The 25,955-nt window shown below is 36.6% G+C and overlaps 1 protein-coding gene across 1 annotated transcript in view; it reads right to left on the reverse strand.

Annotated features, from left to right (window-relative positions):
* Window positions 1–25,955, reverse strand: part of CWC27 (CWC27 spliceosome associated cyclophilin) — a 123,220-nt gene that overhangs the window by 19,164 nt on the left and 78,101 nt on the right. The window contains exons 11-13 of the mRNA XM_056323957.1: window positions 22,216–22,313; window positions 3,291–3,400; window positions 456–559 (exon numbers count right to left, since the gene is read on the reverse strand). Coding sequence (XP_056179932.1) covers window positions 456–559; window positions 3,291–3,400; window positions 22,216–22,313 — 312 coding nt within the window. The remainder of the gene's footprint in view (window positions 1–455; window positions 560–3,290; window positions 3,401–22,215; window positions 22,314–25,955) is intronic.

Genomic DNA, 25,955 nt, shown 5'->3' on the forward strand with positions numbered 1-25,955 from the left:
AGGACTTCAGGATCACACTTCAAATCATACCAATTTTCATCCCCTTCCCTACCTACAGTTTGTTCTTAGGATGGAAGATGAACATGAGACAACACAGTACAAGTTGCTTCCTTGACTGGGAATTGTTGGGGTCATAACTTCTGCAGTGCTTTACCAATTCAAATGCTACCCTGCTTCCTTGGAGTGACCCTACAGTTCAGATGAGTCTATCTTAACCTCATCCATCAATTTCTAAAATACCTATCACCCCCAACACAGAACTTTAGTAGGACACAATGCAGAACATCTTATACACTTCTGCCTTTTTTTCTGGAGTGCTGAACCAGTACATTTTAGCAGACTCCTGCTGCAGCAGCTGCCTTCAGATTTGGTGAATTTACACTTAACAGTGAGACTCTGTCAGTGTGGTAGGCTTGCCAGCTCTAAACACAGAAATCCAAATCCAAAAAACTCACCATCCTTCATCATTATCTACTTCAGGTTCAGAAACCTCATCTTCAGGAGTTTCTTCAATTGCCTGGGTTAATTTTGATTTAAATCGGTCCAACAGTGCCAGTGTCTGAAATTAAATACATGGGTTTAGAGATGTTATACATATTTACACACAACAATATGTATATACAACATCTTTGAACTGTTATTGAGAAATAGTACAATGAGATGGAAGAATGATCTTTCATATGAACTTGTAAGAAACACTGTAGAGAGCTAGAGTAGGGGTGTGTGTGTCTGAGAAAATCGAGAATGCATTGAGAGTGCCCGTCAAGAGAACAAGTGAGAGCGAGCAGGCAATGCTGAGGCAGCAAGAGAAAGCAGGGACGGCGTCCTGCAGGTGTGAAAGCACACTTGTCTGACTGTCTAGTGAAATCAAAATGCATATTTAAGGAATAAAACCTTGTGGCTCCTTACAGAATAAAATAGGTGATTTTAAAGACTACTGACAATTTTTACTGTAAAGCAATCCATTGTATAAATTACAGATCATTCAAGCTTTGAAGACACAGTTGGATTGATATTTATATACTTTACATTGCTGATCTTTTAAATTCTGTACTGACACTAAAAAAAATTCAAAGCTTTTGACTCAAATGCAATGAACCACCTTAAGTAATTATACAGATACAGGTTCTTGCACTGCATACATTAAGCTCATACTGATTTATATTTGCTGTTTTATTCTCCAGCTGACATTGTCCAGTCTTTTGGCTACAATGAAGTCACTAAATCTCAGGTGACACCTGAGGTACCACAGATCTTGTTTCTGATCACCTGGGATGATATTTTGATTATGCAAGAATTGTATGCCTAAGCCTTGTGATAGGAGAGGGGGCTCTTCAGCAAAAGGGCAGATCATATGAATAATCTGCACAGCCCACTTCTTGCTGATATTTGAGATATTCTTGGAAAGGAAAGCATCAGGGAATAAGCACTTGACTGAATTTACGTGGCAGGCTACATTTGATCTGTAGGTGATAGGTTGGCAGCCTATGTTGTAAAACACCTCTGTATGGCTGTTTGGTTTTGTTTGGTCAAGTTTTTCAAATTTAAAAGAATAAAAACTAAACAAGAATAGAAAACAGAAATAGGAAATACCAGAAGTGTTCACTGGAATCAAATTTCCTTCTGGGAGCAATCTTAACTTTAGGAGTTTCCTGGCTTTTGGATTCTTTCAAACACTTATCTTAGCACTGCCAAAGGCAGGTTTTGGAGCATTTTTTGCATTTATTTTTTTCATTTTCTGTTTAAGATTGGAGTGAGGAAAACTTCAAAGATAATTTGGACCTGCAAAACATTCAAGTTCTATAGCATTCCATACTGTTGCAAACAAAGCCTGTACTTTGAACAGCTGAGACACAAAATCCCTGCCTAGGCCATCAGAAGGCAAGAAACAAACCCTTTTTATATGAAATTTTTACATTGAATTGTGAACAACCAAAGACACATTCCTTTTGTCTTGTCTATCTTTCTCTGGTGCCAGAGGTGCTGTGAATAGATCTGGAGACAGAAATAATTTCTAAGTATCTTAGTAGGCATTTTTGCAGTGAGTGATTAAATGCCATACTGTGGATCAAGTAACTTTATAAACTGATTCTTGTGGAATTACAAGGTTAGGACTTCCAATATCTAGTTTGTAAGGAGACACATACCTTTCCCCCCTCTTTAATTCTTGCATGGAGTTACCATGGAAAATGGTATTGTGCTGTAGGACCAGGTAGAAGGGATACAAGGCTACAAGAGGCTCTCCACAAGTGAAATGGACTACAAAGAACTTGATTAATTACTGTTTAACAGCAGGCACATCCCTGTCATCTCATCTTGTTTTCCTATGATGTCCAGGACAGGACTGTTATAAATTAATTAGATGTGGTTTTAAGTCCCTTGATCCACATTGCCAACAGAGCTTTAGTACTCTTTGATTCAAAGTTAATGGGCTTTTGAATGCAAGTTTCCATAAACTTAGTAGTTTAGAGCTGTATCAGCTGGTCACACATATAAAGGTTTGCCAGCCACTGCTCTTAAGCTACTAAGCCTAAAGTTTCCAATCTCTTCTAGCTTCAACAGTTGAATATGAAAATCTTCATAGTTGAACTGACATGCACTTATAAACCAATGCATTTGGATGTAAACAGATTTTCAGTTAACGGTATTTTCCACTTCACAGGCAGTTTCACGTATTTAACAGTTTGAAACTTTCTTATTTTAGAAAAAACAAATATTTATGTCAAACTTTGCTCATATTTGCATACTGAAGTCTACATACATCCATTCTGAAAAATAATTTTCATTATATTTAAAAAGCCTATTTTTTCCCCAGTACAATTAAAAACTGTTTCTGTTCACAACACCAAAAGGTATGGATGAATGTAATTTCTTTAAAACATAACTTAAAATGTTAAAAACCCCAGTGTGGAGAGATGCCAAGTATGCAAACTTCTCTCCCATGTTACCTTATGGCAAGCTGCAGAGCCAAGGAAAGCACTGTACAGAAATGCAAACTCTTGTAAATGTAATCAAATATACATCTGTGTGGGCAGCATTTTCCTTTTGGAAGATTTTAGTGACTAAACCGACAGCACTTTCGAATACACATTGAAACTTCACTTACCTGTCTACTTTGGTAATCAAAATTGCCAACTAGATGGTACACAATTATTTTTACAAATAAGACTATTTTTTTAATGAAAAATAAAACTTACTGTATTTTAAAACTTTTATTTTTAAACAAATGAAGAAAGAAATATTTTCAGAACTTTTTCTGGATTTTTTTCGCCAGATTGTCAAACTATTACCTGATCTTCACGAGAAACTCCTTTCTTTGGCTGCTGCTTCCTCTTGTCTTCGTATTTTCTCTTCTCCTGAAGGTATTCTTCAACAACGCTGTTTGGAGCAGGTTCCTCCTCTGAGTAAGGAAACATATTTGGTTAAACAAATTAAATCTAGTTTTATGATTTAGTACCATTTTGGAGATTGTTTCTGACTTCTGAAAAACCAAGCAAAACACTTCCATAAAATGTTTCAGTTGTATTGCTTTCTCAGCAAGTAGAATGATTAGCTACCTGCTGAAGTGAAAAACACAACACTGTACTGGGCAGACAATGAGTCCAGAAATTCTTGTTTCAATTTTATTTTGCTATGGAGCCAGGGAAAGCAGGGTAACAGAAATAAAACCCCTGATGTTAAGATGAGAAATGAAAACTGCTGAAATTCCTTTAACAAGTTTACCTTAATTCCTGAAACTCTTTCTTGGAACAGCCAAACTGTTATGTGTATTAATATTCTATGACTATTTGTTACAGAGTAGAAAAATATAGACAAATATTGCCTATAGACACATTCACAGTTTTCCTGTTTTGTAGGCTGAAGTAGCCACAAACCAAATGCTTAACCTTGCAATATGGAAAAAACCCATAACATTTTTACTTTAGAGATCATTTTGTCAATCAGGAAAAAGCCTCCTTAATAACCAAGTAATATCTGGACTAGTCAACAGCTACTCTTGCCATAACAAATTAATAATTTAACATGACGAAAATGCAATTCAAAAATTATCAACACCATCCTTTCATATTTTCTTTCTCTTGAATAGCATTACGACATTTCACACTTTGATTTAGTATATTTGAAATTTATGTACACGTATTTACAGGATTGTTATTCCTGATAAGGAACCGAAGAAGAACTCCAGATGTCCACTTCAAATGATCAACAGAAAAAATTTATGAAGGAAAATGTTTCATCAAATTTCAGGATATACAGCCTGATGAACTGTGAATCTAAATCAAAGCCTGTATCAGCTTTTTTTACATAACTGCTGACTGCCACCCAGAGAAAATTTTTGATTCCAAACAAACTTCTCTCTCACCTGAAGTTTTCTATAAAGTTCATAAACACAGCATTTTATAATAAGAGGAAATAAATTTTAATGGTATATCTACATGTAAATTACTTATTTATACATTTCTACAAATAAAATCTCATCCTTTTTATTCTAATATATACGTCGCATGTATGTATTTAAAGAATATCAGGGAAAACAATCAAACATACACAATACCATTCAGAGCTGTTTTTTTCCTGTTTTCCAGTAGACATGCTGGATAAAATGAAGAACAGAGGATTACAGGTACCAGCAAGATAAAGAAAGAAAAAAAGTCATCTTCTAGAATGACCAAAAAAGATAAATTTATATACACAGACATTTAGGGATTATTAAGCCTCTGAATAAATGAAATAAAATCTACTATAGAACCTCATGCAGCATAACAGGAAATGAACTGGAAAGAATAACAAAGTACAGTATAAAACTAAAAATCATAATGGCTCATCTCCATCTTTCCCCCTATTACATCAGGTTTTTTCTACTAATAAAAATCTCCATTCTTAATTCAAGACCAATCCCTTGTGAAGACAAACCACTAGTTTTCGCATGAATGCATGTATCCAATCAAACTTGATCACTGTGTGGAAACAACTTACTGCCTTGTGTTACTAACATTGTGCCTCTAGATAAAGAACCTGAACTACAAAACCACTTGCTTTCTTACAAAGAACAACCTTTTGGGTATGTTTAACTTCGGGGGTAATTTGAAATAAATCCCATTTACCCAATTATAAGTATAATTTCCCACCTATGACAAGTAAAAGAACTGAGAAAAGCGTTCTTGAATACTTATGAAAATGACAAGTCTCAAGCTGGCCATAAACATTTAAAGCTGTGATCCAAACTTTGATAAACATATGATGAATTTAAAGAAGATGTGGTCCTTAGTTATATAGGTCTTTTGACTAAGATTTTAGTTTGATCTAGTGCAGCTCAAATATAGTTCTTATACAAACATCTTAAATTCCCCTGCAGTTGTGTGTTTGTGTATTTTTATCACACTCATATGGTTGTCACTTTAATGTTAACACAAATACTTTACATTTCAGTTTAAGACGTGAGATTACTGTTTTCTAGGGTCTTCGCCTGTCAGTTTTTCTAATCTTCAACTTCATTCTCGGCCTCCTAGGAAAGCCTTTTCCTAAGTCAGACAAAAGATAATCAGATCCACCTGAACTAACTTCAGGGAGAGTCAACCAAAACAGTTACGCACTTGTATGCATCATATTTCTGCACCTTTCAATAAAATGACTTAAAGACATGCTTATATTTCTCTATGAGGTCTTATAAACCACATTAAAAGCAAGTAATACAACAGAAAGGATTTTCAAGAAAAGCCCCTAAGTCAGTGAGTTTCTAACTAATTTAAAAACTTTTGAAAATTCCAAACAATCATTTCAAAGACACAAAGCTTTATTTTTATTAATAGAAATAAAACATTCAGTTTTGGTAAGTAAAAACTCCTTATGAAAATTATTAATGAATAAAATGAATAAACTCAGGTAACCAGCAAGCAAAAGAAGACATCCAGAAGGGACACTTGTTGGTGGGAAGAACTCTTTTAAAATGTAAAAAACATTTTAAAATGTAAAAATAGATTGCTGGCTACTACTCTCTATCTCCCAGTCAGCATTCCAGAGCCCCTCCAGATCTTTTGCAATAGAGCTGGAGAAATGAAGAATGACAGCACTGTACAATGGACTTAATCTTCACATCAAGCTTGAAAAACTTAGGTCCAGCTTGCTGATCCAGCAAAAGTATGAGGATCATTACATTGGTATTAAAATATTTAAGCTCCAAACTCCTTAATCTAAGAGGAGTTATTCAGACAAAAATTAATGAAACACAACATAGATGCACAGCAGTGAAATAATAATTAAATGTCTCATTTAAGTACTGCAGGATGCAGAAGATGCTAGTTCAAGTTACAGGGATCTTGTAGCACTCGTGCCCTAGTGGCATCTCATCACAAAGCGTAAATAGCATCACAGTTTGAACAAGTTGCTGTGTATATTCTGTCAGTAAGGAAGGTGAGGAAAAGAAAAATAAAAAGACAACCTTCCTTATTGGAAATCCATTTCATCCTACTTTTAACAGAATGTGTAAGTACATTGCTACTTACCTTAGCTAGCTTGATTTACTGCCAAGAGACCATTCATCTTAGTGAGACAAAAACTTTAGCATTTAAGTAATTTATTTTCTTTCAGATAGATTCTTCTGTCCTGGAATATTCCTTTAATGAGTAACAGATGCCAACACGACGGTATAATCTAACCTAAAACTTCATTTTTGGGACACGGTTTCCAACGATAGCCTGAAACTAAGGAAGATATTCCAAAGTCTTTCAACCAGAAAGGAAGAGACTGATTTAAAAAAAAAAATAATAATACAGAAGGGTTTATTATGCTCACACTTAAATTAGAAACCGTTCAAATGATGTCAGGTTTTAACTACAAAATTGCAGAAGTATAACTAAGACATGAGAACTTGATCCAGGGGTGTTGAACTGAACTGAATGGCAGTCTGGATGGTTTTGTATGAATCCCTAAATAGGAAGTAGAGCAGAAGAGAAAGCTTGATAGTAAACATTCAAGAAAAGTTCCATCAGACATGATCTATTTCAGAAACTGCAACTGAATTTTATCTTCCACGATATGAAAACCAAGAAGCATGAGTTCTAGGCCTGCTGACTGAGGCAGATTAGAGAAGTACAATCACTGCTTATGCTCACATTCACACTGGCCTTAATCACTGGGCTTCATTTCTAACATTGCAGGTGGGGCAACTTTGGCTTAGCATGTACACCAGTTGTAGCATGGATAAGGTACAATTGGAGACAGATGTATTTCAGTATGCATACAATCTCCCACAGTATGATCTTTGCTATTTAACAGTTTTGCTATTTGTACCAGTCTTGACAAACCTTGTAATAATTACTGTCCTTGTAGCAAAGGTGGTAGATTCTGTATAAAATGTAGACATTTTGTTTCCTTTTTAAGAAAGAAATAATGAAGCTGCATATAAAACATTTGTTGGAGAAAGAAGCAGTTTGGTTTGCTGAAAGCATTACCGGAAACACTAATCTTCAGAAGGGTAGAAGCAATACGTATTATGATAGAGAAAAATACATGCTGTGTCTGAAGGTTTAATGTCACTATAAAAAAGAAAGAGCCTACAGTACTGACAAGGATCAATGAAAGAATTTTGGTTTATGTTTTTTCTTTGATAAGGTACAGCTAGCATGAAGATTTTTACACAAGACAACAAGTATGTTACGTTGCAAAACATTCCTGATATGCTGAACTTCACAAAAGTAGTCCCATTAACTCTTGTAATACACTTTGCATACATGATCATGAGTTCATGCAGAACCCAGGTAAGATAACAAGTAGAGAATACAAAGAAATCTGTATTAAAGGGCACCCCGGTTTATTTAGCAGGGTTTGTGTATATTTTAAATGTGGTGGACTCATTAACTTTTTTCCAGTATCTCAAATGTATTCTTTAGCAACTCAGATGACACATTTGAAATGATAAAAGAGCTATTGGGCAGAAATTTCAAGAAATGTATGGTATAGCTAGACTAAATACCAAAGGGAAAACAACAAATTGAAAAACCTGGACAACTTGTTTGAAATGAAAGAAGTTATGACTGAATGTCTTTGTGTGTTAAATTAAGAGGCCTAGAACACATTCCTGTATTTGTGCAATACATTCCACTTTTGGCTATTCATCAATATTCCGTTTATATTGCATTCCTCTGGAAGTACAGAGATATTTGGTACTGATTTTAAAAATCTTGATGAGATTCAAATCTTGACAAGAAGAATTATTTTTGTTCCAAAACAAACAAAACCCTTATGAATTACAGAAGAAGTTCGGATAGATCTCAATATTTCATGAATTAAAATGGAATTCCTATCAGAAGTGACAGATGGAGAACATAAAGCCACTTTCTATAATTAAGAGCTAAGACAGATAACACACTTCTTCCAGAATCCAGGAAAAAAATTTCTTCCAGCATTAAATACTGTGTCTTTGAAAATAAAAACATTAATTTCCTGTGAAGTAAAATAACAGTGAATCTACAGGAAAATACAATATGAAATAATATTATGCTTCAAAGAATTTAAAACATACTCTCCACTATGTTTTTGTTTAGGACCAATTCTACTTGTGGTTTTCTTTGCACCTTTAAATACTATTCAGTTACTGTTACTATAGCTCTGGCCTGCCTGAGTTCCTGAAGAGCTACTGTTTGCCTACAAGTCAGATTTACTAACCATGAATAACTAGATTTGTTTACAAGATGAGCTTCCAGGGGTTGGACTTATACCTGGATTTTCAGTTTGCTACAGTGAAAAAAGCAACAGTTTTAGAACAAACTTACTTGATCATTAACAGACTCAAACAATAAAATCTTAGAATATTCCTAGAGTCTCAAAACATTTCTTTGAAAGAGCATAGCCCACTGATTTCTAAAAAAGTGTAACCTTTAATACGCAATAGTGTAAGTTTCTAGTGAAAGTCTTCTGAACTTTGGTAGCTTTTACACACACAGTCCCAGTCTAAAACGTGGTTAATTTGCTTATGTCAATTAATCATGAGCACATGCTTCAGTTTACTACTAAAATCAAAGCTGGCTTACAGTGAGGTTTTTGTCCTCTTTTCTTTTGCAGGGAGACAAGAGGGAAAGGCATTCACTACAGCAGGGAAGAGACTAAATAGGGATGCTGGGTATTATGAGATTAAATAAGAAATGTCAGTAGTGAAACAAAGGTTTGCAAAAGTGACACAATAAAGACACATACCTAGATACAATGCAGCTATACTGTATATACTGCAAAATTCTCATGCTTAATGTATTTATGCTGCATAATTTCCAAGCCACTAAAATTTGGATTTTGTTGTTTTCATGATATTCTCGAGGGTGCATAATTTGGTTAGTCTCAGACTTCAAGAAAGCATGTTACTGTGTAAGACAGGACTTAAATCTTATTTAAGTGCCACTGACATTACCCAAACTTAGGAATAAAACAGAAATAAAACATAACCTTAAACTGGCATCCTTGCTAGATTTTGAGTTTTCTAAATACTTCTATCATTGGATTACCATACTACAATTAAAAGAAAACAGAAAATATGTCATGCCTCAGTAGAATTTTTACACTTGAATGTTGGTTTTTATATCAGTTTTTAGGTTTTGCTGCTCAGATAGTATTTTGTAGCTTTTCTGTTTTCTCATGTGTGAAAATTAAAGTTCACCTTTCACAGATTATCAATTTACAAAAATGATCTAACATGTAAAACTAAAATACTACTTAAATACTACTAGTATTTAAAAACAACATATATTTAAACAAGTGGGCAGATGGTATTTATCTAAAGCAAACCTCACTGAAGTATATTCACAGGTTTACACTACAGAACTTTGAGAAGTTTTTTCAAATATTTTATTAAGCACTTCAAAATGCTTAAGTAATTCAGCACTCAATTTATAGTGTTTGATGTAATTTCTGGCATCACTACAGCAAATGTCACATAAAAGAAAACCATCTTATTTAAAGCAAGGTCTTGACAGCAGTCTGGCATAGTCAACAATCTTATTCACAAATTGGAAGGCTGGTTATAATCAAACATGTACAGAGGGAATCAAGTTTTTCTTCTCAATCCTCTTGAAACAATGTAAACACTTAAATTTTCACCCCCAAATCTTTCTTAATTACTCTCATCTCTGAATACAGAAAAAAATTAGGTAGGTATAATATATAACATGAACAATTTGAAGCAGCGATACTAACTGTGATACCCACACTAATAAAGGTCTGCCCAGTGGACATAAAATAGATGTGTTGTGCTGCCACCTATTCCTTAAATGTCCTCTCAGAATTAGCCCTGATCCTGCAAAAAGTCCAGTATGACGTAAGACTTATTCTCACAGTTCTGTGGTCTCCCACTACAGCTGCAAGTTTTAGCTGAGATGCAGTGTTTATTAATCAAGCACAGATTCATATTAACACAGTTACATAGCCTCTGAACTAGCATTTTTTCCTAATGCTCACAGCATAGGCAGACACCGTGCTAGTGTCTGCACCATCTGGATAGACATACCTGATGCGGCATGACACAACTCACTCTCCATCCCACATTCCCCAAGAGGATAGGCAGAGAACAGTAGAAAAATCTCCTGCTACACACACATTCATTTCCTCACAGTAATTGGTTTTAAATATATGTAATTTCTTATATGTAAATTAATGCGGAACAGGTAAACTGTTACACATCTAGCAGTCTGTCTCACATATTGACAGTTTTATTACATTGATGAAAATTTAGTTCAATAAACAAAAAATTACTAAGTGAGATATAATAAATGCTTTTAACTTTGAGGCAAACTTACTTGCTCAGGTACAACACTTTTACTGCTGTTACACTGCATTATATTCAAACTAAAGTGTTTCTAGGGTCTACAGTTATTTTTCAGTTGTAAATGGCTGTTTCACAGTAAAGGTATCCTTCATTTCTTTCACTTACCATCTTTAAACAATTAAGATTCCACCCTGCCATCCCACTCTACCTAAATTAGACATATCTTCAAGTATTTCCCAATAAATTAGTTCATGTAGTCTTCTGCTAGTTTGGGGGTGGTGGTTGTCCAGTCGTTTCCAGTGTCTTTTTTTGGTGGTATGATACTTGGAACAGAGTACAGTAGTACAACTGTGCTTTTACAGTTAATGCCTTTGTAGCAATGACCACACAATCACAGCCACATCACAGTGTAAATTCATGTTCAGTTTTCTAGTACAAACCTGAAGTATCTTCCACTGTTGTGGCTTTCCCATTTTCTTTATTTTATGAGTTTGTGTGTGAAATTATTTTTCCTTAATACTGTGTGCATGTGCATGTGAATTTAGTAACCTCATAGTAACTATAGCCTAAGTATTAATATTTTGAATCCATAGTTAAGTTATAATTTAAGTAAAATCTATTTGATTCACTTTGTAAATGATAAACCAATGATTAAGTGCTGTTAAAATCCTATGATCAACCTTAAACTGTGAATATTTCTGATATCCTTTAGATATAAACCATTGACCAAATCTGAGGTTAAGATTGGATCTAGCCATACCTAAACTCTATTAACAGTTTGGAAAGCAAAGAGGTCCATTCTGAACCTCTGGACTCAAAGGGAAGGTTCTCCCTTAACCTTTTACATTTTTAATCTCTGTGTAAATCATTCCAGCTTAATCTTAATTTGTTTCTTCTTTGTGTAATTTATCTATGTAGTAAGCAATAAAGTGAACCTTGCCATTGAACTTTGTGAAGTTGCACTCCCACAAATTCCTATTAAAACTATTTCACTTATACCTTTGATGGTGATTCTTTACATGACTTAACCTAAACCACTCGTTTGTGACTAAGTGGTGTAGTCAGCAGGATGGCAAGTGATATCACTGATTACTTACAAAAACATGGAATAAATCCAAGTCCTAAATTTTCAGAAGAATGGGCTCATGATAATTGGCATGATCAGGAAGCTGGAGAAAAACAGTTAAAGGTGGCCAGAGGCAATTACAGAACATGGAAAAGGGAAAGGAATTATTTGCAAAATGTTAGGCACCTGCATAAAAGCTGCTTGTTGGGATAAGAAGAATAGCAATAAAGAGAAACAAAATCTGAAAGAGGAAATAGAAGGCAGAAAGGCAGCCAAGTTATTACTATCTTTGAAAACTGAGCAGCTGCAGAAACAGTTAGAGGAAGAAAACCAGAAAAAAACAAAAACTGGAAGAAAAGGTTGAAATTATGCTTATGTGGGCTCCCAACCTCCCTGACATTGTACAAATTACGAAATGAATTGCAACCCCTGAAGAATGGGATTCAAGTATATGGGGTGAACCCGACAACAACAAACTGGGGAAAACACTTTTTTACCTGCCTCAAGCCTCCCTTAATATGAAAACAGACCCATTATAAAAACAGAAGGAACTTTTGGACCTCGGGGTGGAGCAGGAGACTGTACCCGAAAAACAACCCCATTCAATCCAATTCAGATGGCTAATTCACAATAGTGCTATGGCCATAAGCCAGGTGAGACTGAATTGAGTATTTATGGCAAGTATGTTCAATTGGAGGAGACAGAATCTTACTAAACAGCAATGAAGCCAATGGCTTTTGGGGTGCTGGTGTCTTTATAAATGCTGGGCCTGGGCCCCCAGATGATCCCACTCAGTAACAAGCAGGGTGGCATACTGGGCTAGTGGAATAGATACACTGGAAAGAGGAAAACCCCTGTTAAAACCCATTAAACCTTTGAACAAGGTCTCCACAGCTATTACAAGAGCTGCCTGGATCCACATGACGCATGAGCACCATCCTGTTGATGCCCCTACACTGGCAATTGTAAATCATGATATGCTGAAACCATTAATTAAGGAAGCCCCTGCTACGCTCAAACATCTCATTGCAAAACAAGATGAAATTAGAAGACACTGACTTCAGCATCATATAACGAAGCCCTAGTGTGTAGACAGCTGGATACAGTGATCAACCTAGTGAGACCAAAAATACAGGCTGTAATGTCAGGCAAGTTATACCATCATCCCTGAATAGGATGGACCCTTTGATCATCCACCCAGACTCAGAGGTGGAGAGAATTATATGATCAAGCATAGGCATCCCAAGAGTTGTAATTCAGAGGCAACCTGCCAGCATTATCCAAGATCTAATTCACACAGTGCAGAGACGCACTAATAGCAGTAGGACGGTAAACACTCCAAACACTCAGACACCAACATCAGCTCCACGAGAGCGTGATAGCCACTTTCTCCCTCGAAATTTGAGACCAAAACCCAAATAGCCCTTGGTCAAGAATTTGGCCTGTCTGTCCAGTAAGTGGAACCCTATCAATGCATAGGTAACAACAGCCCAAACATTCTAAATCCATTTGGCCCTCGACGACAATTGCTAGAATTTTTAATAGATACAGGTGTACACACTTCAATGTTAGCAGGAAGCCAAGAGGCTGCGTATATGAACCCAGATAGCAAAGAGTTAAAACCACTGAAATAACCAGAGCAAGTGTTATTTGTCAAACCACTAGGGTTAATTCATGGCTCCCAGGCGAGATGCGCATGTCATCTAATCCCTTTGTGATTAAAGATCACAAAGAAAACATTCTGGGGTTTGATGTTTTGAATGGCCAGACCTGGCGCCTGCCAGACTGCAGCGTATGGTCCTTCAGTTCAAATATCGACCCCAACCCTGATAAATATCAGGAAGCTACAGGGTGTGTACTCCACACAACAAATGTACTCCCCGAGTCAAAAATTACTAATGTACTACAACACCTAATTCCTGCTGCAGCACAAAAACGAATTTTTGAAGTCAGAGCTGATGTGGAAAACCAACAAATCATCTCCAGAACCTCAGAACCCACTCCCCATAAAATTTACCAGTCTGGCCAGTCTGAAAACTGGACAGGAAATGCTGTCTTACAATTGATTACTGGTGCTTGAGTGCTAATACAGACCCACTAACAGATGCAGTACCTAATATTACAACCCTAGCAGCCGCCCTACAAGCAGCCATGGATGGCAGCACTAGATGTAAATGGCAAGTTCTTCATGGTCCCCTTATGACAGTAAGATATAAAGAAATTTGCCTTTACTTGGGAAGGTACACAATGTACCTTCAACAGACTACTACAAGGGTATAAACACACACCTGTAATTGCTTATACTTGCTGAACTTTACAAACAGTCTCACTTCCTCAGAATGTGAAACTATACCAAAATATAGATGATATTACAACAGGAGGAGATTCCCCTGAAAAGATGAGGGAAGCAGCAATAGCAGTAAGGCAAGCACTAAATGAAGCAGAAATTGTGATCCTATCTGAAAAATGTAAGGGACCAATTAGAGAAGTGAAGTTTTTGGGTACTTGGTGGACAACAGTTAGTGCAATGATTCCTCCAGTTACCTTGAGAATAACAAAACTACTGCATTTGCCCCAATCTAGGAAAGAATAACAACAGCTCATAGGCACTCCAGGATATTGGAGAAAACATATACTGGGATTGTTCTATCATTGCGCACCCACTATACTTACTTTATGAAAAGGAAAACTATGGAAATGGAACCCAGAACATGAAGAAGCAGTTAAAACTCTTAATAGAGGAATAAAAACATATCACTCGTTGGGATCAGCACACCCCCATAACCTTATTACTTCAGAATGGGGTTTTGCTGAACATGGTACTTACTGTAACCTCTTCCAAACTGGCTCTGATGGACCAGAAAGACCTTTATTATTCAGCTTGACTGCATTTAAAGGGACAAAGCCAAGATATTCTGAGTGGGAAAAGGGATTTTTGTCTTTAGTCCAATCAGTAAAACATGTTGAGAAAATACTCCAGGGACAACCCATACAAACCAGAGCACCACTTAATTTGCTAGAAGCAATCCTAAAGGGGCCTGTTCCCCCAGAAGGAGCTGCACAAAAACCTACAGTCAGAAAACGGTATGCTTGTTTGACAGAAACTGCAGAAGGAATGAAATTAACCAAAGGACCTTCTAAAGTTTCCAAATTACAAATGGCTGTAAATGTAGACTCATCAGTATTACAACAACATTTTAAACCTTCACCAATTTTAAATGCGCCTCCCCTTCAGTGAGGGAACACCATCAGAAGACATTTGGTTCACTGACGCCTCAGCAAAAAGAATACGCAGTAAACAGCAATACAAGGCTGTTGCATTAAATATTGCTGCTGGCAGACAAGTAATAGAAGGTGGTAAAGGTAGTGCACAAGCAGGAGAATTAAGGGCAGTTGTTTTGGCAGCACAGAATGGAGCAACGATTACATACACAGACTCCTATGCTGTGTGGGCTGGCACCACACAATGGTTCTGTCAGTGGGCATCCCTACACTAGGAGGTAAACAGACCTCTAGTATGGAGAACTCAAGATTGGCAATTACTACTAGATATAGTCAGGAAAACACCATTCAGGATGGGATGGGTAAAAGCTCATGCCAAAGACAATGAGCCAGCTACAAACTGGAATAAAAAGGTGGATGAGTTGACCAAAAGCAGTAAGATAAAACTAGGGAATTCCTTAAATCCTGAGTAGTATTCTTTGGGAGAACAGCTAAATCAAAAATCATTTCATACAGATAAAGAAGTACTTCATTTTGCTGCACAGAGCAAAGGCTGGCCTCGACACAGGAAAACTTGTAAAGTTATTCTTACAGAATGTTCCCAGTGTAAATTAAGATAATGAACAGATCACCCCACTAAAGTACCACCTTTGTACATTAGCAAAGGTAAAACCTTATGGTCTACCTGGCAAATCAATTATATTCACCCGCTGAAACCCTAGCTGGGTATGAATATATTTTAACAGGTGTAGAAGTAGAATCTGGACTCTTTACAGCAACTAAGTGCCGACGGACAAAATACAATACAGGGGCTATCATCTTGGTTCTCAAGTTTGCCTACTCCTGACACCTTCCAAAGTGATAACTGCTCCCACTTCTCATGCAAGGAGGTGCAAAATTGGGCAAAACAAGAGATTTAATGGGTATCCCACACCCCATATTGCCCCAAATCAAATGGGATGATAGAAAGAGCTAATGGTTTGTTGAAAAGGAGCCTTAAACCACATGAGGTTCAGTGGATACTGGACTTTCCAAAGTATTTCACCAACTGAATAATCCCACTGGAAGAGCCCTGTCAACACAGCATTCTTTGCAAAAACTGAACCTGGTGCTCCACCTTCTGATGAAAGAAAATGTCTGATAATAACCAGGACAACCTGTTACAGTAAATTTACCACAAACTGGAACTGTGCCTATGACTAATTAAACCTCACAGGCCACTTGCTTGGGAAGCTCCTTGTAGCAGTGGAGCAGAACATAAAATCAGTTCTAGATGGATTTATTCTGCATCATGAAAGGGGTCACCCGTTTGGCTTTCCTCACTGTGACCTTTCTTTCTTTTCTCTTAGCAGAAAATTAATTGATTGCAACAAAAACAACAGCAGTATACTCCCAACTCAAGTTTTGGTTTTCCTCTTAACTGGGACAAATCTAACCCTTCCAAATCAAACAGTTTTGGGACCATGCATTACTAAATCATACTGTAAGTGTTGGGATCACACCAAAAGATAAGGCAAACTTTGATCTTGCTACTTTAGTTATACATGGAAATAAAGCATATCTAAAGGATAAATGGAGATGGGAAACACTATATGACAGGCGAACTGGATCACTAATTTAAATAACAGCACTAATCAGAAAGACTACATCATAGAAAGAGTGCCGTTGTACATAGCAAGTGCCAGTTGATGTTGTCAGCATTTTGATACTTTCTGACATCAGCTGAAGTCAAGACAAAAACAGCCAACACCAAAAATTAGATCTTTTCATCACCTAATTATTTTTGTATTACAAACAATTTAAGCATGTGATTTAATCATCAAATGTTAATGTTTGAGAAAGTTATGTGGATTCTGGTGTAGCTGATACTTTGAAACATTTTATTTACTTTTAAATAAGAAAACCAAAACACCTTTTCCTGAAAAATTGAAAATTTATTTCTGGAATCTTAGTTTTTCCTATAAGTCACAAATGTGAACCCTACATTGCAAGGCACAGATTATGCCATTGTTATTCTTGATTCCATAAAGTCAGAAAGCCTTCTTACTAAACAAATTTAGAAAGTAATTTTATTTACTAAGTAAATCTACTTCCTTACTAAATAATCTACTTACTAAAGACAGTGAATGAAACTTTAAATGACATACACAAGATGACCTATAAAATACTGTAAAAACCACTTACCCTACATTTTAAAATCTTTCTTTTATTTAAAAGCTCAGTTCTTCTCTCTAAGTCTGAATTTTGTCAATACTGCCAAGTGAGCTGTTATCCTGATAAATTAGCAAAGACAATCTGACTCCTGAACTTTTAAGGACAGATCTAAAAAAATTACTTAAGATTGAATCTCTACCTTGTATTTTGATTGCTGCTGGCTTTAAAAAAATATTCAAACCGAGAGCTGGAAAAGGATTTAGAGATAGAAAAATATATTCCAAGCATGGATAAAGAAAACCAGAAAAGCAAGATTTGATTACTTACCTAGCTATTAATGTACCTGGACTTTATTAGATACCACAGAAATCCCTTAGAAGCAGGGATGGGAAATTAAAAATTCTCTTTTTTTATTAAAAAAAACTTTTCCCAAAGACTATATCCTACAGGGCGACCCCTTTCAGCAAAGCTAGCAATTCACAGAAGAGAATATGATCACAGCTTCATATTTTGTTTGCACTCTTTCCCTCAACAATTGACATTTTTCAATTTGTTATATTGGTTGCACTAAATTCTGGTGTCAAAACACACAGTATTTATGGCAACTTTATGGCTATTTTATGCTACCAGTGTCAATATGCATCCACAGCTAGACAGAGGACAAGTAACATATTTTTCAGTTAAATATCTAATGAAAAGGCCATGTGGTAATGCTGAGTTAATTCTGGTATTTCACAGTAGCATTTCAATCATGTTTACATGTTTGGCATCATAAACTCATCTCTTAATTAAGCTGTTCTTATATTTAATCCAGAATCCTTTATAATCCAAACTATATGCCAATTATACAACAAATCTCTCATCTATCTTTCAGTCACCACCTTTAAACAGTAAATGTTAATTCTATCTAAATATAGCAACAGTTTCCTTCAAGACCATATCAATTCAGTTTAATGAGTTTTTTACATTTATTCTTTGTGTGTGCGTTTTGTAATGGTAGGTTGCCTACTACCAGAAAATTTTTCGGCTTCTTTGATCATATAGTGAATTACATTCCTTTGTGCAAGACCTCCTCAAAAAGGAAAACATCATTAGGACATTCTCTTTTCAGACAAAATAATTAACTAGATAACCAGAAGAGATTATATGAAGAGAAAGCAAAAAGTAAAGAGAGTACTGCGTTGCTGAATTACTTTGGTAGACATACAACCAAGCCTCTATTTTAACTGCTTGGTTTGAAGACTCACAGTGACTGTAAATACAAAGCTTTTGGTAATGTTTCCACCTAACTATCACCATTAACAGGATGCTTAGTTTTTCCTTCCCATCAAAACCTTATTCGGTTGACATCTTACCTTTCTTTTAAGTGGTACTTCACAGAATCTTGAAAAACAGAACATCTAAGCATATTCCTCCCAAAAGGCAGGATCAACCTTATCTACATCAGTCATAAGAAGTATTTGCTTAATTCATTATTGAGAAGTTCCACTTTGTAGGTCAGCTATCCCGGTACCTTTGGGAAGTTTTCCCTAACGTTTAACCTAAATCTCTTCAGCTGCAATTGAAACCTATTATCTCCTGTCCTCTCCACAGTGTTTCCATAGAACATGGAAAATTATTCTCCATAGTAGCCTTTAACATTCTTAATGATCATTAATGTATCTCCTTTTACACAGTCACCTCTTCTCTAAACTAAACACAAAATTCTTACAATCTTCAAATATGCTTTCTAGATCATCAATCACCTTTGTTGCTCTCCTCTGTCCTCCCTTGAGATGCCTTGTACGGTTTTTTTTCCAAGCGCAATTGCCAAAACTGGGCAAAGGATTCAGGCTGAAGACTTGCTCAGGCTGAACAGAAAATGAGTCTGACTTGCATACAACAGTCCATTTTATATATTTTATGGTACAATTTAGTCTTTTTTAATAGCATGCCACTATCAGCTTGCTCTCAGCTTTCTAATTATTATGTTTTCTGGATTTTAAGCTGCCCAAGTGCTACCTAACATCTTGTGTTTGTGCAACTCATCATTTGAGATACATACAAACCACTTACTATAACCCTTCCCCCCCTCCTCCCCGCCCAAGATCTCCCAAGGTAAACGTATTTTGTTTATCCTGACCTGGCTTTTAACCTTTACGAACTGACTCAGTCTACCAATCCCACACAAATATATCCTACCATAGCTAAAAGGCACACTTTTCTTCCAATTTAAACGGAATCACATCAGTAAAAGCTCTAACATGGAGTAGTGGAAGGGAAGAGAGTGAGCCACTCGGCTCTTCTGTTTAACAACCCCATGTGAAAATGCAACCTTATCACATGAGTTTATTTTTTTCTTTACTGTTTTCTTTCATTTTCCCCTTCCCTTGTCCCATGTATTTCCCATATATTTTTTTAGTCTGCAAATTTTGTAAAGGTAATCTGTTGTTTTCTCCAGATCACTAATAAACAGGTTCCCAGAAATCCTGCTTTCCAGTTTGATTACAAACAATACTCTGAAAGCACTTTGTTAATCTTTTGTTGATATTAATGTCTCTGGGACTGCTTTAGCCAACTCCCTAATATGCTTCAGTGAACACCATCAAGTTCCAATGATTTTAATGCACCTAATTTATCTAAGTAGTCTCTACTTGCTTGTTCTGTACCGGAATACTTCTTTCTATGCCAACCAATCATACGTAACCATATGATCAAAGTTGACCGCTGTGCTAAAGAGAATGAAAACAAGCGTTCAAGTTTATTTCCTCTTTGTTTAGCCAAAGACAATGAACTCTCTTCTTGCTCATTCATCTCCTGTTACTGTATTTTCATTAATCATTTTGCCCTTCACCATTTGCATCTCATGTAATTTTTTTAATTGTATCTTAAAGTTTAGAAAATGTTTATTCTTAGAATTTTTAGTGTAGGTACTCCAAGAACTTTTTGAATAGGTTCTTTCCTGCCACATATCTTTCTCATCAGCTACTGTAACAGACTCCTTCCTGTGCTCTGACAGTAATCACAACAAGGAAAACCAAGATTTTTCCAAAAAGATTATTTTGACCATTAGCTGTTACCTACAGATTGCCAATAGGATTGTCTTCCACCTTCTTATTATTTCAAAGAAAGTAAAACCCCCAAACAACTCTGGCATTTAGGTTCCCTTTCCTCAAATGAAAGGTATCCTTCAAAACTGTACCATAGTAGTAACTATGAGTATTGGCCAAGTATTACTTTAGTCTGTCACTGTAGAGGTGGATTTGCTCAAATTACTCTGCAGTAAATCCTCTGACTTAACTGGCACCAGAACAGGGATAATGTTGAAGCAATAGTATTACATGCCATACATGGCACTACTAAAAATAATTTATCATATATGTACAGAAGGACTACTCTTTACCTTTTGTGCTTGCAGTTCTTTTATTACATGGCCAGTGATAGCATTCATTGTCTTGCCAACAATAGTTTATATCAATTCAGTAACTGAGCATGATTACTAGGCCTTTTTCAGAGCTGCTGCTTTGTAAAATTTGGTGCTAGGTTTCATACACAAGTACAGGATACTATATTTTTCATTTTCCCAAACTGGCTGCTGACCAAGCTCATCTGTTGCTCAAGAGAGTCCATGAATTTTTCTAGAAATTATAGTTTCTATCACTCCTATAAATTGTGTGTCGCTTGGATTTTTTTTCTGAATAATTTTATTTTTTCTTCCATATTTCTTATGGTATTGAGAACTGGACCAAGAATCCACTCCAGAAACGTATCTAGCAACACCAGTGTGCTTAAAAAACAGTCCTTTTTCTTTTTCTTCAGTTCAGCTATTAAAGGGTAACACATCCACCTGCACTAAAACATGCACTTTACATACTATTATAAACTTAGCAACTCATGCACATTTAGAAAGAAATAGAATATTTTTTTTTTCTGACCAGGAAGCAGGCATTGAAAGACCCCATTCTGCTTAGGTTTATGGAAAACGCACATGGAATCGACTTTCTGAATTTGAGTTCCACTGGTGTCCTAAGATGCACAAAAGTTTGAAGTCAGCAGCTTTGAGTTCAAAGTTAACCATCTGCATTTAAGTACCTTTTCAAGTCAGAATGCCAAGAAGACAGAATTCTAAGTCATGTTTGAACAGGTAAATACCCAGCTGTGGTGGGTTGACCATGGCTGGATGCCAGGTGCCCACCAGGCTGCTCTATCACTCCCCTCCTCAGCAGAATAGAGGGGGGAGAAAATAAGGTGAAAAAAACTGTTGAGGTCAAGATAAAGGAAGTTTAATGAAGCAACAGCAAAAGTCACATGCACGGAAGCAAAGGAAAATAGTTGTTATTCTCCATTTCCCACCAGCAGATGATGCTCAGCCACTTTCCAGGAAGCAGGGCTTCAGTACCTGTAGCAGTTGCTCCAGAAGACAATCGCCATAAATAATGAATGCCCCCCCCCCTTTGTCCTCCTCCTTTCTCCTTAGCTTTTATATCTGAGCAGACGTTACATGGTATGGAATATCCCCCTGGTCACTTTAGGTCAGCTGTCCTGGCTATGTCCCCTCCTGATATCTTGCCCCCTTCTCCCCCCCCCAACTGGTGCGGATGAGGGGAAGGCTGGAGAGACAGCCTTGATGCGGGGTGAGCCCTGCTCAGCAGCAGCCAGAACCCTGGTGTGTTATCACCACCTTTCCAGCTACCAAACCAAGCACAGCACTGTGAGGGCTGCTGTGGGGCCCAGCAAGACCCAATATACCACCAAAGAATTCAATCATACACCATGGTATTTCAAATCCAGAAGCTTGCCCAACTTGGAAGGACAAATACTACCTCATCTGAAAGAATAAATGCCACCTGTACAATTTATTTATATGCTGGCATCCTTACATTACTACCATTATTAAGGAAATTCAATTTTATTGGAAAAAAATTTCTAAATTTCAACAATATGGTGTCCACATTTAACCACATATAACACAAAACTAGTAAAAACTTCAAAATTGGAATGTTAACTGGAGATCTACACAACACCTGATGTAATATACTCTTACCTTCCTTTTCTTTGGGTTTTAAACCTCGCTCTTCTTTTTTCTGCTTTGCTTCCAGCAGTTCACGCTTCAGCTGTCGCACTTCTTTCCGTAGCTCCTCACTGCAAAGAGAAAAATATTTACAAGAATTTATCTTCTGGGAATCTAAAGCCACTTAGAAAAAACAGAATCGAAGTCAATGGGCAGTAAATCTCTGATATAAACAAGGAAAGGTACTGACTCAGCAATGCTAGGGACATGGCTTAAAAATCAATTAGAACCTAAGAAAGTTCATATTTTCATTAGCAGAGACAACAAAAGAACAGAACAGATGGCAACATCATAGCAGAAGCTACACTAAGGCATGTTAACAGCTTTTAACAACTACATTTCTCCTTTTCCATCATGAAAAGAAAGCCATAGAGGAAGGATAAAAAGACAGTTTTAACCCAAGTAACTCCATTGCTTTTATATAAATTGGGGGTAGTACGGAAGCAAGCTGCATCACAACACTAATCTAGTACACTGTAACATTTTCTTACAGAAGTTGTACAGCAGAAACAACACTCATGTCAATAGAAGTATGTTTGCAATATTTAGAATGTCAAAATGCAGTGACAGGAACCCAGGAAGCGGGAGTTACAAGTGGCACTTATGAGTAACAAAGCCTAGCACATCAGAAGTTTTCCTGTAAGAGCAACAACACACTCTTTCTCTTAGTTGCCTTCAGCTATTATTGTATGAAGAACAAACTAGCTAATGACAACTGTTCAGTCCACACACACACCCCACACACCCCTCCAGTGTGTGTGGTTTTTTTCCCCCTCCCGTGGAAAGAGGTTTCTGCACAGAACACAGAAGGTCCTAATTCCTACACGGCCTAATTCTAAAATGCCTTTTCAAGCTCTCTCTATGATCAGTAGTGTGTCAATAAAGGACTTTGATACTTCGCTCCTTAGAGGCTCCATGCTTCCTACAGTTATTATTCCTAGGCTCACTTTACCAAGTTAAGTTGATGAGCAGGGTAATCCAAAAAGTCTGCATGCTGAAGAGGAAGCCACAAGTACTGACTGGTAGAAATGTCAGGCCATACTGACAAGCCAGATTTACTGGAACAGAACTAGAAATAACTGATGTTCTGTAAACAGGAAAATGTCAAATTGATGGAGTAGAATTAAAATAAGGGACTACAAATCAGTCTGTACCTGCGCCCTACATTTGCACTGAGGTTTCATATAACCTAGTAGTTGGTTTGTAGCCAATTATGCAGTTGCCACCTGTCCCTGGAAAGTTTCTGTCTCTACACAGGCTCTGTCCCCTCCAAGCTTGCCTCACTGCTCTCTCAGTCCCACTGCTACACTGCAGGCTCTCCCCTTGCTCTTGCTCCCTGTTCTTCATCTCCTTGCCACTTCCTGCAGCCTCGAAGCTGTCCTCCCTCCTCCCTCAACACAGAGGTACTTCCACAGCAGGTGTAAACTCATTCTCTGACTACTTACCACCATTTTGAAGGGCCAAAACACACAAATAGAAAACAAAGAAGTGACATGCGACTGTTTTTTCTTTTCCAGAAATGGCATTGCCAATGTTGCATACAAAACCAAGAAGTACTTCCTTCCTGTATTTCGTATTTTGAAAACAGAAAAGTAGCCAATCCTTTAAAACTGATCTATTATCTCCACAGTTTGTGAAGAATATTTCAGTGAAATTGCTTAAGCACCAATCTGGATTCTATCTTCCAGAAATTTCTTCTAAAGCTAGATGACATGGACCAAATTTCCTACTACCAGTGATTTTTTCATATAACTTTTGCAAGTTAATTACATTTTATAGTAAATGAAAGCCGTAACTTTCCAAATATGTAAGCTTATACATAAACAACAGCTTTTACCCTTTTATCTGAAGTAGCTTAGCTTAACTATTTTTGTGTAATCACTACAATCTCTTAACCGTATAACCCTCAGTATCTTTTTCTGACTGAAGTTGGAAGATCCTGAAAGATAGCAGCTCTTAAACAACTTTACTGATAGGCTGAGTACAATGGTCATAACAGTCTCAACCATCTGTTCTGTATTCAAGATCAAGCAAAGAAATAACTCTGTGTATATGCGTGCATGCATACAATAAATTATGTATTAAGTGTTTCTGAAGACAAGAATTATAAAGCATATTCTTTTTCTCTAAGTAATATTGCCAATACTTTCTAGGATACTTAATTCCAAAAAGCACTGTAAGAAAAAAGAAAACCCAAAAACCTGCCTGTTGAAGTCTAATTTTAGAATGACACAGCAATAAAAAAAGATTATTCCTTTTTCCTAATCATACTAAAGTTTACTGAAATCAGAATAATCGTTCTGCAGAAAACTTTTTTTTAAAAAAAAGTCAAACTGTTTCAGGACAAACTGTCTAACTCCAGAATTTTCAGATTGCTTCCTCAGAATAAATACATTTCTTTAATCTGTAAGACTTCTAGTGAAATCAGGTCTAGGAATCCCTTTGAATTACCTGGTTCAGCTGTGGCTTGATTTGAGAGGACTGTGCGTTAGTTTCCTAGGACTGACAGGAACTCCAGAATCTAGGAGCTACAAGACCTTGGGTAACTTCAGGCTGAAATCTAGTTACAACCTAAAGACACCATGCATGGTGAAGGCATCAGCTTTCCTAGTAAACTATTTGAATGCATGATCAAAAATCACCTCTACACTGTTATCTTAGCCACCACTCAGGCTTCCCTTTAGCAAACTAAGTAATTTATACTTCTTCAAGAATTCTTTTTAAAGGAAAGGATGTTCTCCCAGCTTTAATCCACCATCTACTTCAGGACACCCTGCAGTGTGTTCCACAATCCTTTTGAACATCAGCTTCAGAATGAGACATACTGATGGGTTCCAGCATTCCTGCAGGGCCCTGCCAATAGTGCACTTGGCACCTTAGTTTTAACTCACTAAGGAACACATGGTTGTCACTGCACTGACCACTCACATGAGTTTCCACAGTGACACTAAACCCACCTCTTAGTCACTTCTTTCAAAAATGTCATTCAGCAGTTGTACTATCCTGCAGCTACAACCCTGCATTTCTAATTTCCAGCCTGGTATTTAATTGTATGACAAGAGGGTTTTTATGTCATTATGGCCACTTAGGTATTCAATTCAAATTATTTGTAATGGTCTGTTCCCATGCATCCTATCATTTTCTTATAAAGTCTTTTTAAACATAAAGATATCAGTGGTTTTTAAACAAATGTTTGATACAAGTCTACCTGTACTATAAACACTACACCAACAGTTATTTTTATAAATCAAAAAAGTCTATCCTTTTTAAACCTGTCATCCCCTCCCTCCAGTTTCCCCAAAAGGCAACACAAGTTATCTACTACTCGAAAAATCACTCTAACCAGCATTAGATGCAACTTCAGTCTATTTTTTTTTTTCCTGAAGAGCGTACCAAACAAAGCATTCTGAAATACCTGGTTAGGAGTCAAGTAAGGTTAACTTGTCTTAATTTCTCTACATCATACCTTTTGCCATGATTAGACTCTGAAATAGGAGTTCTGTTCATTGGAATTCTCATGATTTTCCATTTTTTATTAAAAATGAACACCAGTACAGCAGAAAGGATTGCATTTTCAGCAACATTTTTAGACTAAGTTAGCTAGGCCTGTTACCTGAAAATGCTTAATCATGAAAGATGCTGCCCAACTTCCTGCTTTCTAATGGATGTGAACTTTTTACTCCTTTCTTCCACACACAGAACATTAATACCTA

This window comes from Falco biarmicus, chromosome Z (assembly GCF_023638135.1).
Source record: "Falco biarmicus isolate bFalBia1 chromosome Z, bFalBia1.pri, whole genome shotgun sequence".
Taxonomy (NCBI): Eukaryota; Metazoa; Chordata; class Aves; order Falconiformes; family Falconidae; genus Falco; species Falco biarmicus.